Source organism: Rhinatrema bivittatum, chromosome 3 (genome assembly GCF_901001135.1).
Source record: "Rhinatrema bivittatum chromosome 3, aRhiBiv1.1, whole genome shotgun sequence".
NCBI classification, from domain to species: domain Eukaryota; kingdom Metazoa; phylum Chordata; class Amphibia; order Gymnophiona; family Rhinatrematidae; genus Rhinatrema; species Rhinatrema bivittatum.
The window spans coordinates 548,939,277-548,957,241 of record NC_042617.1 but is presented as its reverse complement, the minus strand read 5'-3'; the positions used below and the strand labels follow the sequence as shown (position 1 = coordinate 548,957,241).

The window sequence follows — 17,965 nt, the reverse complement described above, 5'->3', positions numbered from 1 at the left end:
AATGTTCTTTTTATTACTGGACATCCTGGCACGTTTGGGTTGAAGGAGAGGAAAAGTTGTGAAGGTCTGTTGGGTGAATGAGTGCGCTTTTTGTAATAGGCAAGCACATGTTTACAACCTAGGGTGTGAAGTTTTCGCTGGAAAGTGGGTAAAGTGATGGTTTGGTTAATGTGAAAAACCGAAACCACCTTCGGTAGAAAATTGGGGGGGGGGGGGGGGGGGGTATGCTTAGTGTAACTTTGTCATGGTAAAATTGTAGATGAGGGTAGTGAAACAATGCTTGTAGTTCACTGACAAGCCTTGCTGATGTGAGGGCAGTTAAGAAGAGACTTTCCAAGAAAGGTATTGTAGATGACAAGTGTCCAATGGTTTGAAAGGGGGTAGCATGAGTTGCTAGAGGACTATGTTGATATCCCACGGCACTGGAGGTTTGTCAGGGGATGGAAGCGTAAGACCCCTTTCAAGAATCTGGAGACAAGAGAATGACATATAGGTTCCCCGTTTAGGGGAGTATGGTAAGCTGCTATGGCGCTTAAGTGTACTCTGAGTGAGGCAGTGGCTAGGCCTTCACTGTAGAGTATGTGGATGTAGGCCAGAAGACATTCTGGTGGGCAAATTAGTGGGTCCATACCTGCCATTGAGCACCAAGAAGCATAGTGTGACCACTTTCATTGGTAGCTGAGCCTAGTCTATGATTTCCTGGAGGAGATTAGTATGTCTTGGAGAGGAGGACAGATGTTCAAGATTTGGAAAACAAGCCTTTCAATCTCCATGCCATGAGATGCAGTGAAGAATGAAGTGGATGAAGTAGTGATCTGTTCTCCTGGGTAAGTAGCCGAGGGCTGCTGCCTAGGGGAATTGGACTGAGATTCACAATTGTATTAGGTAACTGTATCATGGTTGTCTTGGGCACACTGGCGCGATGAGAATCAAATCTGCCTGGTCCTCGAAGCATCTTTGGACCGTGCGAGAAATGAGTGGTATCGGAGGGAACGCGTATAGAAGACCCAGAGACCAATTTATGAGGAATGCATCTTTAGCTATCCTGTGTGGGCTTGGATACACTGAGCAAAAATTCTTCACTTTGTTGCGTTCTGTCGTGAAAAGGCTGATGCAGGGAAGACTCCAAGTAGAGAAAATGTGGGTCGCTATTTGATGTAGTTACCATTCATGGGGGTGAAATATTCTGCTCAGTTTGTCTGTCTGCTCTGAATTGCTGATTATGGGTAAGTAAGTTGCTTGTTGGGAAATAGACCTGTCGTGAGCCCATTCCAGAATCCAGACTGCTTCTCTGCAGAGGTTCCAAGAACCTGAACCTCCTACCTTGTTTATGTAAAATTTATTTATTTATTTATTTATGTAAGGTTTTTATATACCGGCATTCGAGATCGCAGTCCCATCATGCTGGTTCACATAAAACAAGGGTGCATCGTGAAACATAAACTAGAACAGTGGTGCGGAAAATGCAGTTACATATAACAGGGTAATTAAAAACTTGGCGGGGAGGAAGAGAAAGGACAGATTATAATTCAAACAAAATATTGTGACTTGGTTGTCTGAATCATCACCGTCTTCCCTTGCAGGAATTCTTTGAAGGCTCAAAGGGCGTTCCATACAGCTTGTAGTTCCAGAAGGTTTGTGTGTTGATTGCATTCCGTGGTGGACCAAAGTCCCTGAGTTTGAAAGTTGCCTTGGTGAGCACCCCATCCCTTGGGAGAGGCATCTGTGGCGAGTATTATTTGATGTACAGGAGGTTGTAGAGGTGATCCCGTCGTTAGTGTTGGTGGGAGTAGCCACTATTGTAGGTCTTTTTTCATGCTGACAGTGTGATGGAGAGGGGGGGGAGGGGTGTCGACAATGGATGAAGGAACTGGGTCCATTGATGTTTCAGACCCCATTGTAAAAAACGAACTGCAAGGTTTGTGTTGGCTGTTGGTTTGATTTCTTGTAGTTGATCAGTAGACCCAGATTGTCGAGGTAAGAAATGGTGTGAATCAGATTGTCCTGTAGGAGAGACTGGTTGGGTGCTACTAGTAGCCAATCGTCCGGGTAAGGAAATATTTGCATCCCCTGTTGGAGGTGTGTGCCACTGCTACGGCTAGACATTTGGTGAAGACTCTGGGGGCAGAGGAGAGGCCAAATGGAAATACTTTGTACTGGAAATGTTTGCCGTTATTCTGGAAGCAAAGGTAACACCAGGAATTGGGATGCATTGGTATGTGGGCATATGCATCCTTCAAGTCCAGTGAACACATCCAATCGTTGGGTCGAAGGAAGGGGAGAATGGTTTTGAGAGAAGTCATTTTGAATTTCTCTTTGTGGCGGTATTTGTTGAGTATGCGTAGGTCCAAGATTAGACATAGCCCTCCTGACTTCTTGGGAATAAGGAAGTATTATGAATAGAACCCATGATGAGGTTGTGGAGAAGGTAATTCCCAAATGCACTTTTGTTGGAGGAGCATTTTGATTTCCCGAAGGAGAGGTCCTCGATGTGCTGTTTGAGGAAACAAGTGTGGGAGGGTCGGAAGGGATGTGAAATTGAGAGAGCAACCCTCTTATAGTCAGGACCCATTGGTCGGTCGTGATTTTGTCCCAGGCAGGGAGGAACATGGACAACCTGCCTCCTACCAAAGGTCTGAGCTGGTGGCAAGAGTATTTCTAAAAATCCTGCTGGGTCTTTGAGAGTTGAGAATCTGTTTGTGGACGGGACAGTTGAGGGGCTCTGGGGCGCAGTCGTGGTCCTTGTTGCTGGTAAGGCTGCTGTTTGGCAGGTTGATATGGTGGAGGTCCATAATACGAGTACACCTTGTAGGTTCTGGAATAGCTGGGCTTCTGGTAAGTAGAGTATTGTCATCTAGATGCCGAAGGCTGGTGAGGAGACATCAGTGATAGCACTGCTGTCTTTTGCTCCTTTAGTTTTGTTACTGTCTCTGAACTTATCTCCAAACAAACTGTCAGGATGGCATGGAAGATTGGCTAATTTGTAATGCATGTCGTCCTTAATGGCACTGGATCCGAGCCATGCGAGCCTCCTTGCTGCTATAGCATTTGCAGAGGTCGAGGAAGTGTCAAAACCCTCATAAAAACGGAGCGAAGGAGGTATCAGACCTTCCATGTTATGATATTCTGTGGATAGGTTGGAGTCTGAGGATCCCTGTTGTAGATAAGGCTTTAGAGCCTGTAGGTTTACAAATAGTTATTGTGCAATGAAAAACTGATGATTTTGAATTTTCACATTTAGCATGCTGGACTGAAATGCTCTCTTTGTGAAATCATCCAGGGATTTTGCATCTCGAGCTGGTGGTATTTGAGGTCTATGTTCCTCAACATTGAGAGGGAGAGGAGAGGAGCTATTTTTACCCCTTATACAGTAAGGGGTAACAGCGCGTGGGAAATGTGCATCCAAACCCCCCTCCCCTGAAACTAATAGCACCCGCAACATGCAAATGCATGTTATGAGCTTAGTAGTTAGTCCCGTGCAATACAGAAAGTAAAATGTGCAGCCAAGCCGCATATTTTACTTTCAGAAATTAATGCCTGCCAAAGGCAGGAGTTAATTTCGGCCGGCTCCGGGAAAGTGTACAGAAAAGCAGAAAAAAAAAAAAACTGCTTTTCTGTACACCCTCTGACTTAATCTCATAGCGATATTAAGTCGGAGGCCCTAAAGATAAAGAAAATTAAAAAAAAAAAAAAAAGTCTGCCCATGGCCCGCGTGTTGGAAAACAGACGCTCAATTTTGCAGACGTCCATTTTCCGAACCCCTTGCTGTCAGTGGGTTTGACAAGAGACACCGGTAAAATTAAGCATTAGCTGTCAAACCCGCTGACAGCCGCCACTTGTGTCAAAAAGGTGGCGCTAGGGACATGCTTGTGTCCCTAGCACTTTTTTTTTTTTTTTTTTACTGCGGGCCCTAGTTTGCATACCTGGGCTTCCTGAATTGCGTGCCCAGGAGAGAATGGGCGCTCGCCGCCTCTCCCACAAAGTTTTCTCTATTGGCACGATTGTGATATGTGTACCCTGGTATAGCGCTGTTCCATAGATTATCCTCCTTCCATCAGGTCTCCGAGATGCCAATTAAGTTTGTCATCATTTACTGCTATACACTAACTCTCCCATCTTCTTCTTAGTCTTCTGGCATTAGCATAAAATTCACACTTTGAAATGTGTGTTTGTATTAGCAGTTAAAAGGGATAATTTGGAATCTTTTAGCTCAAGTGATTCTTTTCTTTAGGCACATGGACTACTTTTCTTATTATTGGAACCTCTCTGTTGGGATGCCCTAACTCTAATGCTTCATTAATATCCTTCAAAGATACCTCTATCCAAACCATGTGCTGCTGAGCAACTGTCTGCTTTCCCCTTTGTTCTAGTTTAAAAGCTGCTCTAGCTGCTTTTTAAAGGTTAGTGCCAGTAGCCCACCCTGGTTAAGGAGGAGCCCATCCCTTTGGAAAAAAAAAAAAAATCTCCCCTTCCCCAAAAGGCTCCTTACAAAACTGAATCGCTCTTCCTTGTACCACTGTCTCATCCACACATTGAGACTCCAGAGCTCTGCATGTGGAAGAGGGAGCATTTCAGAGAATGCTACCCTGAAGGTTTTAGATTTCAGCTTTCTACCCAAGAGCTGAAATTTGGCTTCCAGAACCTCCCTCCCACAATTTCCTATGTTTTTGGTGCCCACATGTACTACATGTTACCAGGCAATCCTCATGCCCACCAGTCACCCAGCTATCTACATTCCTAATTATCGAATCACCAACTAGGATAGCCGACCTAACTGCTCCCTCCTGGGTAGCCCTAGGAGACACATCCTTGGTACAAGAGGACAATGCATCACCAGGAGAGCAGGTCCTTGCTACATGATCATTTCCTACTGCACCAGGTTCATGCTCTCTGACCAGGAGACCTTCCTCCTCCAAGAAGGCACCAGGGCTGCCAGACTACTAGAGTTGAGACTTGGCTACTATGTCCCTGAAGGTCTCATCTATATATTTCTTTCTCCCCCTCTAGTCTCCAGAGTTTGGACTTGTTCTCTGAGATAAAGGAGCTGTTTGCACTTTGTGTACACATACAACCTCATCTTCAGGTAAAAATCATACATATGATACTCTATGCAAAACAAAAAAAAAAAAAAAGACTAGAAGGCCCCTTCTTGCTTCTGGATTGCTGCCTACATCTTAATTTTGTTCAGTTCCTAGTTAAGTTTAGGTTTGTTTATATATTATATACTGCCTGTAAATCATGCTAACTAAACCAGGATATAATAGAAAATAAAAAAGGATAAAATGGAACAAATTATTATAAATCTAAACAAAAATAAATAGTTACAATAAGACATACCTCTTTAGGTTACACAGAACACTATCATTGATTATTAAAAAAAAAAAAAAAAAACAAAAAAAAAAAAAACCTTGAACCAAATAAAACTGCAAGTAACATTCTCTAGGCCAGTTCTCAACCTTGTTCCCTTCATGATACATCTGACAGACCACGCTCACACGTGAGACACACTGCTCATTACAATTCATGGCAGAAATAAAAAATAAAGGCCCAGTTATTTTTATTGCTAAAAATGACAAGGGAAAAATACATATACTGTCTGAACAGAAATTGCATAAACAAACATCTCACACCAAAACAGCACAATTTCCAGTACTCAAACAGAAAAGGCAACACTGAAAATATTACACCAGGCCTTAAGTCACCAATACATCTCCTATTAGGAAAACTGAACAAGCCAGGCTGCTATAAGCCCTACACAAACTACATGGCAGCAGAAAACCTCACCTGAATCACATGTGCTGACCCCAGGGCCGGTGCAAGGATATTAGGCACCCTAGGTAAACTTTACAGTCTGGTGCCCCCTCCCCATACACAATTTTAAATTATGCATTTATAACATTCTGAGTTAAAATTCATATACAAGTTGTTGTGATAATGTCATGCACTGTTGTGATGCCAACAAGAAAACTTTGCATCTTGGAATTCATATGGCATCATATCTATTATGATATATTTCGGGATGGTCCTCCCGTATCACAGTACTATTTGCCAACACTCAAAGAATAACAACCCCACCTATGAAAAAGAATACCACAAATATTACACCAGAATCTAAAATATCAATACACCTCCTATCAGGAAAACAGAACAGGCCAAGCTACTACAGATCCCTACAGAGAAACCACATGCTAAAATAATGCTTCATCTCAGTCTTTGCATGCAGAACACAAACCCTCACCAAATACAGACTAAATCCACATAAAGTATAAATAGAAATGTGCAGACAACTGAACTGTAAAATGCATTACGCCAGACTCTATACAGTAACAATGAAAAAACAAAAATTTCACATTCCTCGTGAAATAAATCAATAAAATAGAGATAAATAAATCAATCATAATTAATGAACAAAATATCCAATAATTCAAGACTCATGCAAATTTTGAAAGCTTTTCCAAACACCAATGAAATATTTCAAACAGAAGATATCACATACTACCCAATAATTAAAATGGTAGTCAATCAAGAAAAATGAACTTAAGCCACCTTTACTTATCCTCTCCAGCAGTTCTCCTACTCCTTTCCCTTGCAGGCCACACCAGAAGCAGTAGCTGCTGAAGCTGTCCTCATAGTCCTCTTCCTTAGAGACCACAACCAGTCTCTTCTCTCACACATACACCACACACACAGAAGCACCCTCCCTGACTCACAGAAGCACCTTGATTTCAGACTTGCAGCACTTTTCACTTTTACTAAAAGTGAAAGTGATACTCCCAACCGTTAAATAAGAAAAACTACATTCCTATCAGAAGGCGAAATGACACCATTCCTTCAGGTTCTGTCCTCACAAGGGACAGCCACCCATACCGTACAACTTCTCTTGTTTTACACTTTCAGGCAAGAAAGCAAGTGCCTTTCTTCAAACTATCAGTCGTATGATTCATGTGGGAGATATGGAACAGAAAGACATCCTTAGTCAGCTTTCCTTTTAAATGGGAAGATTCCAGTCTTAGAGGTAGATTTTAAAAACATACGCGCGCGAACAAAAGTACGCTGGATTTTATAAGATACGCGCGTAGCCGCGCATATCTTATAAAATCCGGGGTCGGCGCACGCAAGGGGATGCACATTTGTGCAACTTGCGCGTGCCGAGCCCTGCGTGCACTGCCCGTTCCCTCTGAAGCCGCTCCGAAATCGGAGCGGCCTCGGAGGCAACTTTTTTCTACCCCCCCCCCCCCCCGCACCTTCCTTTCCCTTACCCACCCCCCTGGCCCTATCTAGACCCCCCCACACACACCTTTATCGGAGAAGTTACTACTGCCTCCGGGCAGTAGTAACTTGCACGCACCGGCGCAGCAGGCCCCGACACAGGCTGCTGTGTCGGGGCACTCGGCCACGCCCCCGGACCGCCCACACACCCCTGGACATGCCCCCGATCCCTAACCATGCCCACACGCCCCGGACCGCCCACATGCCCCTGGACATGCCCTCTGGCCACGCCCCCGACCTTACGCGCGCCGCCGAGCCTATGCAAAATAGGCTCAGCGTGCACAGGGGGTATACGTGTATCCCTTTGAAAATCTACCCCTTAGTCATTAAAAAAAAAATATACATTTTCTAAAGGCTTAAAAAAAAAAAAAAAAAAAAAAACCAAAACAAAACCCACCTGGCATCAGTATCTTAAATTTGTGATTTTGCTGAAATGAAAATTTTAAATACTTTCATTTTTTTTTGCTTTAGTATTTGTCTAACCACTTTGATAAATTTTAATTTTCCAGAAGAGGGATGCTTAAAATTCAGTAATTTCATCTTTCATCCAACTTTTCAAAAGTTGAGGTATATGTATTATCACATTTCATTTTTTTAAACTGGTAGATTCCCTTCTCATACACACACACAGAAGCTCCATTCCTTTCTCACATACACAGAAAGAAGATCGGCGCAGCCAGTCTAGCTGATCATGTAGCCGAAGAAAGGAAGATCGGCACAGCCGGAGACCAGGTGCCGAGACTTAGGGGGTGCCGCGGCAGGCAGCCAGCCAGCCCCCGACTCGCCCTGCCTCCCCCCCCAGTGCCACCCTGGTGGTCCACTGGGGGGGGGGGGGGAGGCAGATCCCGGAGCTGAGGCTCCGGGATCTGCCGCTCCCGGAGCCTCAGCTGCCACTAACCAAAATGGTGCCGGTGGCCTTCAGCCCCTACCATTTGACATGGGATACTGGTGCCATTGGTTGGCCCCTGTCACATGGTAGGGGCTAAAGGTCACCGGCGCCATTTTGCCGAGGCACCCAAGGCACAGGCCTAGCTTGCTTAATGGTTCCTCCGGCCCTGGCTGACTCTCACTGAACAAAGAATAAAAGAAACAAAATGCATAACTAGAAGAATGCAGACAAAAACTGAACTGGAAACTACAAAAAAAAGTCAGAGTCTCTGTATGCAGTGTAACAAAGGAAAAAAAACAAAACATCACTAGTCCTTAAAAAAACAAATCAAGAAATATAAAATCGATAGCAGCAAAACCATACTAACAAAAAGAACAGATTATTTTGAAACAGCTGATGAATGGAATATCCAATAATTAAAAACTCATATCAAAAATTTCTAGATGCCAATAAGATTTCGAAATAGCAGACAAAGGCCCAATTATGAAAAATAAGGATACAAAAAAAATTTTGCTCTGCATACCTGGGACAGTTTGATATCCAGGTGACCTGAAATTGTTTTGAATTAACAGGAGAAGGGATGGTTTGCTTGCAACTTTCTCCTCTCTCTCACCGGCTCTCAATCGCTCACATATACACATACATGCTGTCTCACTCACACACAGCACCTGAAAACACAAATGCTTGCTCATTCACTCACGCCCCCCCCGAACTAGTAACAGCAGCAGCCTCTTCCACTTCCAACCCTAAAGGCAGCAGCAAGCTCCTTCACTTTTCAGCCCTTGCGGAGAAAGGAGTTCCTTTTGTGCCAAGTTAGAATGTACAACATCAGACGTGTGTAATGTTTAGCTGTAGGTGCCCACTCTGAGAGCTTACCCTTTCCTTTTACTCAATATGTTTTGCCTAATAAAATGGCCTTGCATGCAATATTGGTGCTGTGCACCCCAAACCGGACAAAGTCTTGCATGCAAGACCATTTGGGTCATACTCCTTCCAACTTCCTGCACCTACCTCCCTAAGCCTGTTTTTAAAAGCACTTTTAAAGTACTTTGTGATTTTTAGAACATTTTGTTTTCCATTTAGTGTGCTTTATTTACTCCTGCTCAATTTGCATCTATTAGCTTACAGCTCCTGCTTTACTCAAGCGTGGCTTGTGAGCATGCAAGTAAACTAGAGCTAAAACTTAGCACAGATTATAGTGCAGGTTTTGTTACATTAAAAAGTCTTAATTCACTATTTGAGGGATATTTTCCAAGTCTGATATTTATAAGATAACAAATGGGAAAAAGAAAACAAAAATTACACTTGTACTTGCCAGGGCTTGATTCCAATTGCAGTTAAGATTTTTCTTCCGCATGAACAAGCACTTGAAGAAATAATATCTAACATGACCTAAACCTTGTTGCAAGCACATAAAAAAAAGTGCAAGTCACCATTCAGTATTTAGGTTATTTACCCTTTCAAACACTAGGACTAGGAGCATTCCATGAAACTAGCAAATTTAAAATAAAATTGTAGGAAGTATTTTTTTCACTCAGCACACAAACAAGCTATGGAATCTGTTGACAGAGGACATGGTCAAGGCAATTAAGAGATTGGACAAGTTCCTGAAGGAAAAAGCCGTAAAAGGTAGGTAGACTTGGGAAAGCCAGCACTTAACCCTGGGAGTGAGATACCAGAAACAGATTAATGGAGATCTGCTGGGTACTTGTGACCCAGACTGGCCACTGTCTGAGATGGAATGCTGGGCTCAATTGACCTTCATTTGACCCAGCATGGCACTAATGTTCTTAGGACTCCAATTACTAATAGTGTACCTGGGGGGGGGGGGGGGGGGGGGAGCTTGATTTTTATTTTTTTTTAAGTGAATCTTATAAGCAATACATTAAATTTACCTCCGACTGCTGCTCTTTGATTTGCTGAACAAGTTGTAGCAAGTACAAGCAGATGCTAATTCAACACAAGTCAAAAATATTCTTCAGTATTGTTGGGAAAACATAGACCATCTTCTTCAGACAGGTTGAAGATTGCCCAGTTTAAAGAATTATTTGTGTTTCCTTTTTAAAGGAGCATAGTGTTTCTAGTATGAATAGCTGTGTTAATATATGCTGTACAGATACACAGCACTAGCAATTATACAATTTAGAATAAAAGCAACAAGATCAATGCCTTGGAAAATGTATAGGTTTTGTATATATGAAAAATGCTAGAGAGCAGTAGTTCTTTCTTCTCTGTAATCCTAATACAAGTCAGGATCTGCTTGGTTAGCATTATGGCAGCTACTATATAAGCTTTTGAAAGAGTCAGATTTTTGTGTTTAAGAAGCTCACAACGATGGAGAAGGAAAACAGTTATAATACCAGAAAAATCTTGTTTGGGATGCCAGAGAAGATCATTCATGGTTATAGGCTTACAAACCACATCTTATATTTCTTCTTTGAGAGGTAGGAAGACTAACATGGGCTCCTTACTAACATCTTTCATATACTCCCAGCATATTAAAGTCATTTTTATACACAATTCCTGGTTGGATACACTTTGGGTCAGAACTTAAATACCTTTCAAAAAGGTACATTACATCATCTCTCAGGTGCCTAGAACTTTACAAGCTCTCTTTGTACCCACGCCAAAGTTTTCCCTAATGTCCTAGGTACTTTGGACAGCACTCACATGGCTTGCTCCCAACTTGCCCTTCAGGAACACCTGTATATGAACCATAGTTACCTATTAGCATATTTGACAGGCATCCCCGTTTAACTATAAACCCACTTAAAGTGAAAGTTTCCCCTAAGCGCTTTTTCAGAAATTTATCGCGAATATTAAACGTACGTGCATGAAACTCCTAACGTTGCCCCTTGTCAGTGGGTCTGGTTCAGAACAGGATGGCCATGGGGGCTTCGAAGCCTGGGTTAGGTCCGTTCTGTATTGCCAGCAGGATATTCCAGCTTCGCCCTCCTTTCTCCCTGGCAAGCAAGATGCAACAGCACAGCAAGGCAGCGCAAGCTGCCAGCGACTCCTTCACCTACCTTGGTCAACTGGGCTATCTTCTTGCTCATTTTCAGGTGCAGCTCGGCGCTGTACTCCATGCTTATGCCGGATAGGTGAGCCATGGCATGAGAAGAGGGGGAGCCGAATTTGGCAGCTCCAGAACTGCAAGAGCCGCTGTAGTAGTGCTGCCAGCTCGTCCCCGTCGCCATCTTCGCAGCGAGGCGCTTTCAGCCGGGAGGGGGAGGGGGAGGGGGGGGGCTGAGCGCCGGAAGACAGATGACCTAAGGGGACAGGACTAGAGAGCTTGGGAGTGAAAGTTGCTCACAGCTACGGCTGCTCCCGCCGACGGGAGCGGGAGAAGGGCGGGCCAGCGTCCGGCCCCTCTCACGGCTCAGCGGGGGTCACGGGCAGCAGTGCCTCTGGTGGGATCTCCCTCAGGTCGCGGAGCTTCTCCATCCTTCCCGGCCACCCAGCTCAGTGCGAGAGGGAGGAAAGAGAAGACGACGACGGCCTCCACTGCTGCACACACACAGAACCGAGGAGGAGGGAAGAGAGGGGAATCACCCCCGACAAAGAGCCACAACAGAATAAGGGAGGCTGGCGAGGTCAACACCAGCGCGCGGGCATATACACAGAAACTAAAAATAATAATAATAAAAACACTGGAGGAAGGCGACCGGCACAGTAAGCGAAGAACGCTCCTACTCGTCGCCGCCACTGCTGCTGCTGCTGCTGCCGGGCAGCGCTCTCCGTTACCAGGGCCCCGCGGCGGTGTGTTTATGCTTCGTGACTGACGTCACTTCCTGACTCCGGCTTCGCGACACGCCCCCACCCCTCTCTCCTCGCCTGTCACCGTGCGGGGTGGTGTGAGGCTCGCAGATCTTGCGGTCCGGCAGTCGAGACGACCTCCCGCTGCTTTAAGACCTCCTCTATGGCGAGCCTCTCTCGCTCGGCTAACAGGCTTTCAGAGTTCCTTTTTCTTTTCATCGCTCTTTCGCCTCCAAAGCGTGAGTGGGAAAAAGCCTGCCAAAGAAAGAGGGGAACATGCAAGAGTAAAGCATCCAAAATACGGAAATTTCTTGCGAACATTGTTTTTTTGGGGTTTTTTTTAGTGGGGGTGAGGGAGGGGCTGTATGGACAGGGCCAGCTGTAGACTAAACAGCACCTTGTGCAAAAAAGCACTGCCCCCCGCCCCGAAAAATACAGGCTGCCTTCATGCCAATGCTTATAGCATCTTCCAGGTTCTTTTTCTGTCTTCCTTCCCTCCCCACTGCCCCATTGCGGTCCCTACCCACTCCGTTTTCTAAACCCTTCCCTTACATACACACCTCTGACAAATTGAGGTCTTCGCTGCCTCTAGGTATTGTTGGTAATATCTTAACCTCCCCCAGGAAGGTTGGACAACAATGAAGTGCTTGGGTCTATAGATCAGAGTTTGCCAACCTTTTCGTCAAAGGCACACCTACATTAACTAAAATTTTGAGTGGCAAACCAACTTCCCTAGAGCAGGCAGTGCAGACAAGGAGCGGACTCATGGCCAAAAGAAGTACTGAAGGTCCCAATCTTTCTATTTCAAATTTTTAAAACAGGATGAGACATATGAACCTGTCACAATAGACCAGCTCCTTCTATAGGGTATTTTGTCAGAGCTTTTCCACTGTTAGATCCCTTCTAGAGTTTTACTATCTTCTGATTTATATTTTTTTGAAGTCCTTGATTTTAACGAGGGGCATCTGTAGACCACTTGCAGGCATGCTCTGTCTATAATTGGTAAATCAAACTACTCCCACACCATACAGGAATAACTGCAACTTCTACACTAAAAAAAAATACAACAGCACAAAAAGACCTTTCTTGTGTCATTAAATACAGTTCCTCAAATAATTGCACCTCAACAGCCGGAATCGCTGCAGGGAAACACTATCATCATAGGAACTGTATCATTTAAAGTGACAATGCCCTAGCTTAATGGACTGTAAGGGTACCATCAAGCTAGGCTGAGATAACATAGTAGAAATCTCATCTTTGTGAGACTTTCCTCACTCCAAATTACTTCAAATCTTCACCAAGGTGTACTGTGCTGTATGTACGTCTCACTCTGCATGTAAAACTGGCCCTTAAATACTAAACTACCACCAACAGCTCACCTCGAGCTATTAGTTGGCCCTCCTATAGTCATATAAATAGTTGAATACTGTGAAGGCCTCCACAGAGGCTTTCTCTCTTTCTTATGGCCATTTCGGGCATATCACAAAGCTTAACGCCAGGAAAAAAGGTGTAGTTATTTCCAGTGTTAAAACCTTGCGATATTGCCCCCTCCCTAATCCCGCCCCTTCCAAAAATTCACATTCATGCCATGTGGTAGTACAATTATCTCATGCGTTATAACATTAACGCATGCATTAAGGCGTTATCGCGTGCCTTAATGCCATAAAGCATTTTGATGAATGACCCTGTAAATTAGTTATCATAATATCTACATGTGGCTGCCAAAGCATTTTGACGAATGGCCCTGTAAATTAGTTATCATAGTATCTACATGTGGCTGCCAAAGCACCCTCACTGTTTTTACTCCCAATACTCAGAGTTATATCCAGTGCTTCTTGCACACTCTCCCGCTATCTCACTCAGCCTAAGGCTAAGACAGAGACTGGAAGGACTCAATAGGGTGTTGTGTGCAAAGTTCGGGTTGCACAAAGCAGGGCTCAGCCAACCATGCCTCGTATGCTGCCCATTAATTACCTCATTCTGGGGCTCATGCTGTAGCTAAGAAGAGAAATGTATGATCACACATTTTCGCAAAAAGTCATTCAGAATCTCTATAGCAAGCCTGCCATACCAAAACCACACTAATTGCCAGGGCTCAAAAAGTAACAACCTTACCTAGGAAAAGGTAGCAATGTAAATATTACACTGTGCCCTAGAACACCACTACTGCTCTTACCACAAAAATAAAATAAGCTGGACTGCTACTACTTGCAAGCAGAATCCCTCACCTCAGTCACATACCCTCACCAAATAAAGAATAAGGGATCATAAATTAGAAATAGAAAAATGCAGAAAAAAAAATGGAAACTCCAAGAAGCCAGACTCCATATGCATTGCAACACGAGAAATAAAAATATAAATGCATTTTCTTCTGTACTTTGCAAAATGCAAGGATATAAGAAATGCACATTCCCAATGCTAAAACATTTCAATCACTAAAAATATACTGACACTGAATCTTACTTTACAAAGATCACCTCACTTCTCTCAAGCATGCCCTTTCCCTCTCCCCCTTTCAGACTCTCCCATTCTCTTTCTTTCTCTTCTGTTATTTCTCCCATAGCTTTAATGTCTTTTTCCTACTCTCTCAGCCATCACGTCTCTTAACCTCTCTCTGCTTTTCATCTGCCACATGTTTCTCTGACTTTCAGCCTTCTCCACCCATTCCCTTCTTCAGTATTACTCCTCTTTCGCCTTCATCCCACCTGTCTTAGGCCCATTGTCCTTCCCAGCCCTCAATCTCGCTCTTTTCACTTCTTGCCTACCTACCAACTTTCCAGTTCCCACTCTAATTTCCTCTCCAAGCTTCCAATTCCTCTATATTTCTGTCATGTAACCTGTTTCCTCTCCCATCACCTAGTTCCCCATTTCAACCCTCTGTATTCACTTTCTCCCCAACCCCATCCCCTCTCCAGCTGCAGAACCTTCCCTGTGGCTTACACCCTCCCCTGTCTCGTCTTTCACCCCTTCCTCAGCATTTTCATCTGCCCATTTCCCTCCCATCACTCCCTCCCCAGCCCTCCAGGTGCTTCACATCACCTCCTCTCCTCTCCACTCAGTCCTCAAATTCCTGCTGTCCCCTTATATCCAAGTCCCTATAATATCCCAGTCCCAACTCTACCTTCCAGTCCTTGGATTTCTGCTGCCCTCCCATCCCATAGTCCCCACTCAGTATCCCAGTCCCAACTCTCTTCCTCATGTCTCTGAGTCCCTACTATCTCTTAATCCCCACTCAATATCCCAATCCCAAGTCTCTTACCTCTATAATTCTGAATCCTTGCTCCTACAACCCCTCCCCCATATCTCATGTCCTCAATCAATCCCAGCTCCTCCTCCCCAAATCCTAGAGTCCCCTTCTCATCTCTCACTGGAGATTTAAAACTGATATTTTAGCAACTTGTAGACTCTCACCTTCCATCAACCCCTTGGCTCAGTCAGCAGGAGAGTGGGGCTGACTGTCTAGCACTTGTTACTTCTTCCTCAAGTAGTTCAAGTAGTTAATCAAAAAACAGAACCTTGCTGCAGGGAGAGGGGCTGGAAGCAGGGAAAAGAATTACAAGTGCTCATCAGTGGTTCGCAACCCAGTCCTCGGAGACTGCCTAGCAAGTCTGGTTTTAAGGATACCCTTAATGAATATGTATGATATACTGTATATTTGCATGCACTGCCTTTAATGTATAAAAACATATCTCATGCATATTTACTGAAAATCAGACTGGCCAGGCAGTTCCAGAGGATTGTGTTGAGAACCACTGCACTGGACACTCAGACCCACTTTTCTGCTAGCTAGGGGGTTAGAGGCTAATATCAACACTTCTTCAGGGCCAGTCTTTCTTCAATTCTGCAGGCTGCATCAAAAGGGGATTGCTGGCTATTCTTAGGCCTTGTGGGCCACTTCAGAAAGGGACGATAGCACCCAATTGAACATGATACTCTGTGCAAATGCAGAGGTTGCACACCCCAAAGGCCATAACTCAGTGCGTGCAGAGAGAGATTTGTTTCAGCAATTTCTTCCTGCTCTTTTTGCATTTCCAGCTCATTTGGAATTAGTTTCTTATAGGATTTGACATCTTGAGCCTTTATTTGCAACTATTTATTTACTTATTGTATGTATTGATATACTGCTTTCCCACTCAAAGAGACTACCCAAGACAGTATACAAAGGTGTTAAAGCACAGACAATAGAATATAATAAATAAAAAAAAACAATATAACATTAAATATAGCGCATAAGGACAATAGAAAAGTTAATAGCAGTCAATTAACCAATAAGTGTTCAGCACAAAAGCAAGTAATAATGTATCAGTGAATATGACGTTTGTAACAATATCAGCCACCTAATTATTTACCCATTCTTCCTATAGGAACTTTACTTCTGTCCACCCATATTCCCTACATAAAATATACCACTTCCCACCGCTAACTAACCTGCCAGTATATTTATCAACCGATTATCCATATGTTACAGAACCCAGAAATAGTTAACCAGCAGTGACTGTCCTCAGCTAGGGACCACAAGCCATAGTTCCCTTCAGAACCTGGCTAGCAAAGACCTCTCCAAGTTGCTGCTGATCAGTGCCTGAAGGTTCCTGTGATCTGCTCCCGCATCAACCCCAGAGCTGGCTGACTCAGAATGGAGGTCCTGACTTCAACATCAAACCCAGGTCCTCCATATGGTAATGCACAGCAATGTCACTGAGCCATCAGACTGAGCCCAAGTTGTATTGTTTTGTTTGTATTGTCTCCACTTCAGTTTTTAAAAAAATATGTTGGATAACTTTCAAAGAAACCATTAATTGTTTCCAGTTTAGAAGAAGCAAAACTAAATTAATCTAATGTGCAGATAATGAACAACTTCTTATACTGAAGACTGAGATGTGACTGAATTAAAACTTGTGGTTTTTTTGTATTAATATTCTGCAGAAACACATCAGTTGACTAGACAGATCTGCTGGGGCCAAAGGCAAAGTTGCTTTTTACTTCCATTAATGTTTTTCCAGTATAAAAAATAAACATTTTATATCCTTTTTTTTCAGAATACTAAAAAAAAAATGTTGTCTTTATTTAAGTAAAGCTTTCATTTCATCATGGTAAATATGCCCACTCACAGTTTGTGGGAGGCAGTGACGAACAGAGGGCAACAGTTTAAATACCACAAAATAAGACCAACAATAAAGTTGCCTAGGTAACCATCTAAGCCAAAGACATTAATTATACATATACTACTACCAATTTTAGCCAGGATTAGCAATCAGACAGTCAATGTAGTGTGGGTGTATGTATGTATGTGTGTAGATATATATCTCCAAATTTACAGAGAGGGGCATTATCCTGTCTCACAGTTCATTCACTTTCATTCTGAATTACAGTCCCAAGCCCCACAAAATCTTTCTCTTTCCCATCCTTCTGTCCCCATTCCCCCACCCACAAACATACACCTCCAGGCCATCAGAAGCACAAGCTTAACATAGCTGCCAGAAACCGAGTTGTGCAAGAGAAGTTGCAGTGACAGGACCACAGGAGAAGCAGCTGCTGCTTCCTCCTCTGTCTCTTATGATCCTCCAGAATTTCTAAGCAGCAGCACATGCCAGGGGAACTGAGAGTGGAGGAGTAGCCTAATAGAGCAGCAGACTGAGAACTAGGGATAAAATCCCGCTTCTCCCACTGATTCTCCATGTCACCTTAGTCAAGTTACTTTGCCCTCCATTACTTCAGTTACCAATTTAAATTGCAACTCGCCTGAGCATGAGTTTGGATAAGCAATTGATTACTTTCAAAATCTAAATCCAAGACATGCAGCATGCAGGTGCACTGAGACCCCAGAACACATGCTACTCTAGATGTTCAAGAGTCTGTGGTAGAGGCAGAGGAGGACACAGGAGCTCCTCCTTCCATGGTGCCATAGTGGCTTCTGTTCCTATGGCTTCATCAAACCAGTACACCTGATGGTCTGTAGGAGGGAAGACAGAGGAAAGGGGGAGAGCGGCTCCTGGAGTGGGAGAGAGAAGAGCAAAAGTATATCCATGTGGAGGGAGGGAGAGAGAAAGGGAG

At 43.8% G+C, this 17,965-nt stretch overlaps 1 protein-coding gene across 1 annotated transcript in view; it reads right to left on the bottom strand.

Annotated features, from left to right (window-relative positions):
* FAM184A (family with sequence similarity 184 member A) overlaps nucleotides 1-11,355 on the bottom strand; it is a 474,419-nt gene extending 463,064 nt beyond the window's left edge. Inside the window, 1 exon segment of the mRNA XM_029596418.1 lies at nucleotides 11,185-11,355. Within this exon segment, the coding sequence (XP_029452278.1) occupies nucleotides 11,185-11,355 (171 nt within the window).
* Between the last annotated feature and the right edge of the window lie 6,610 nt (nucleotides 11,356-17,965).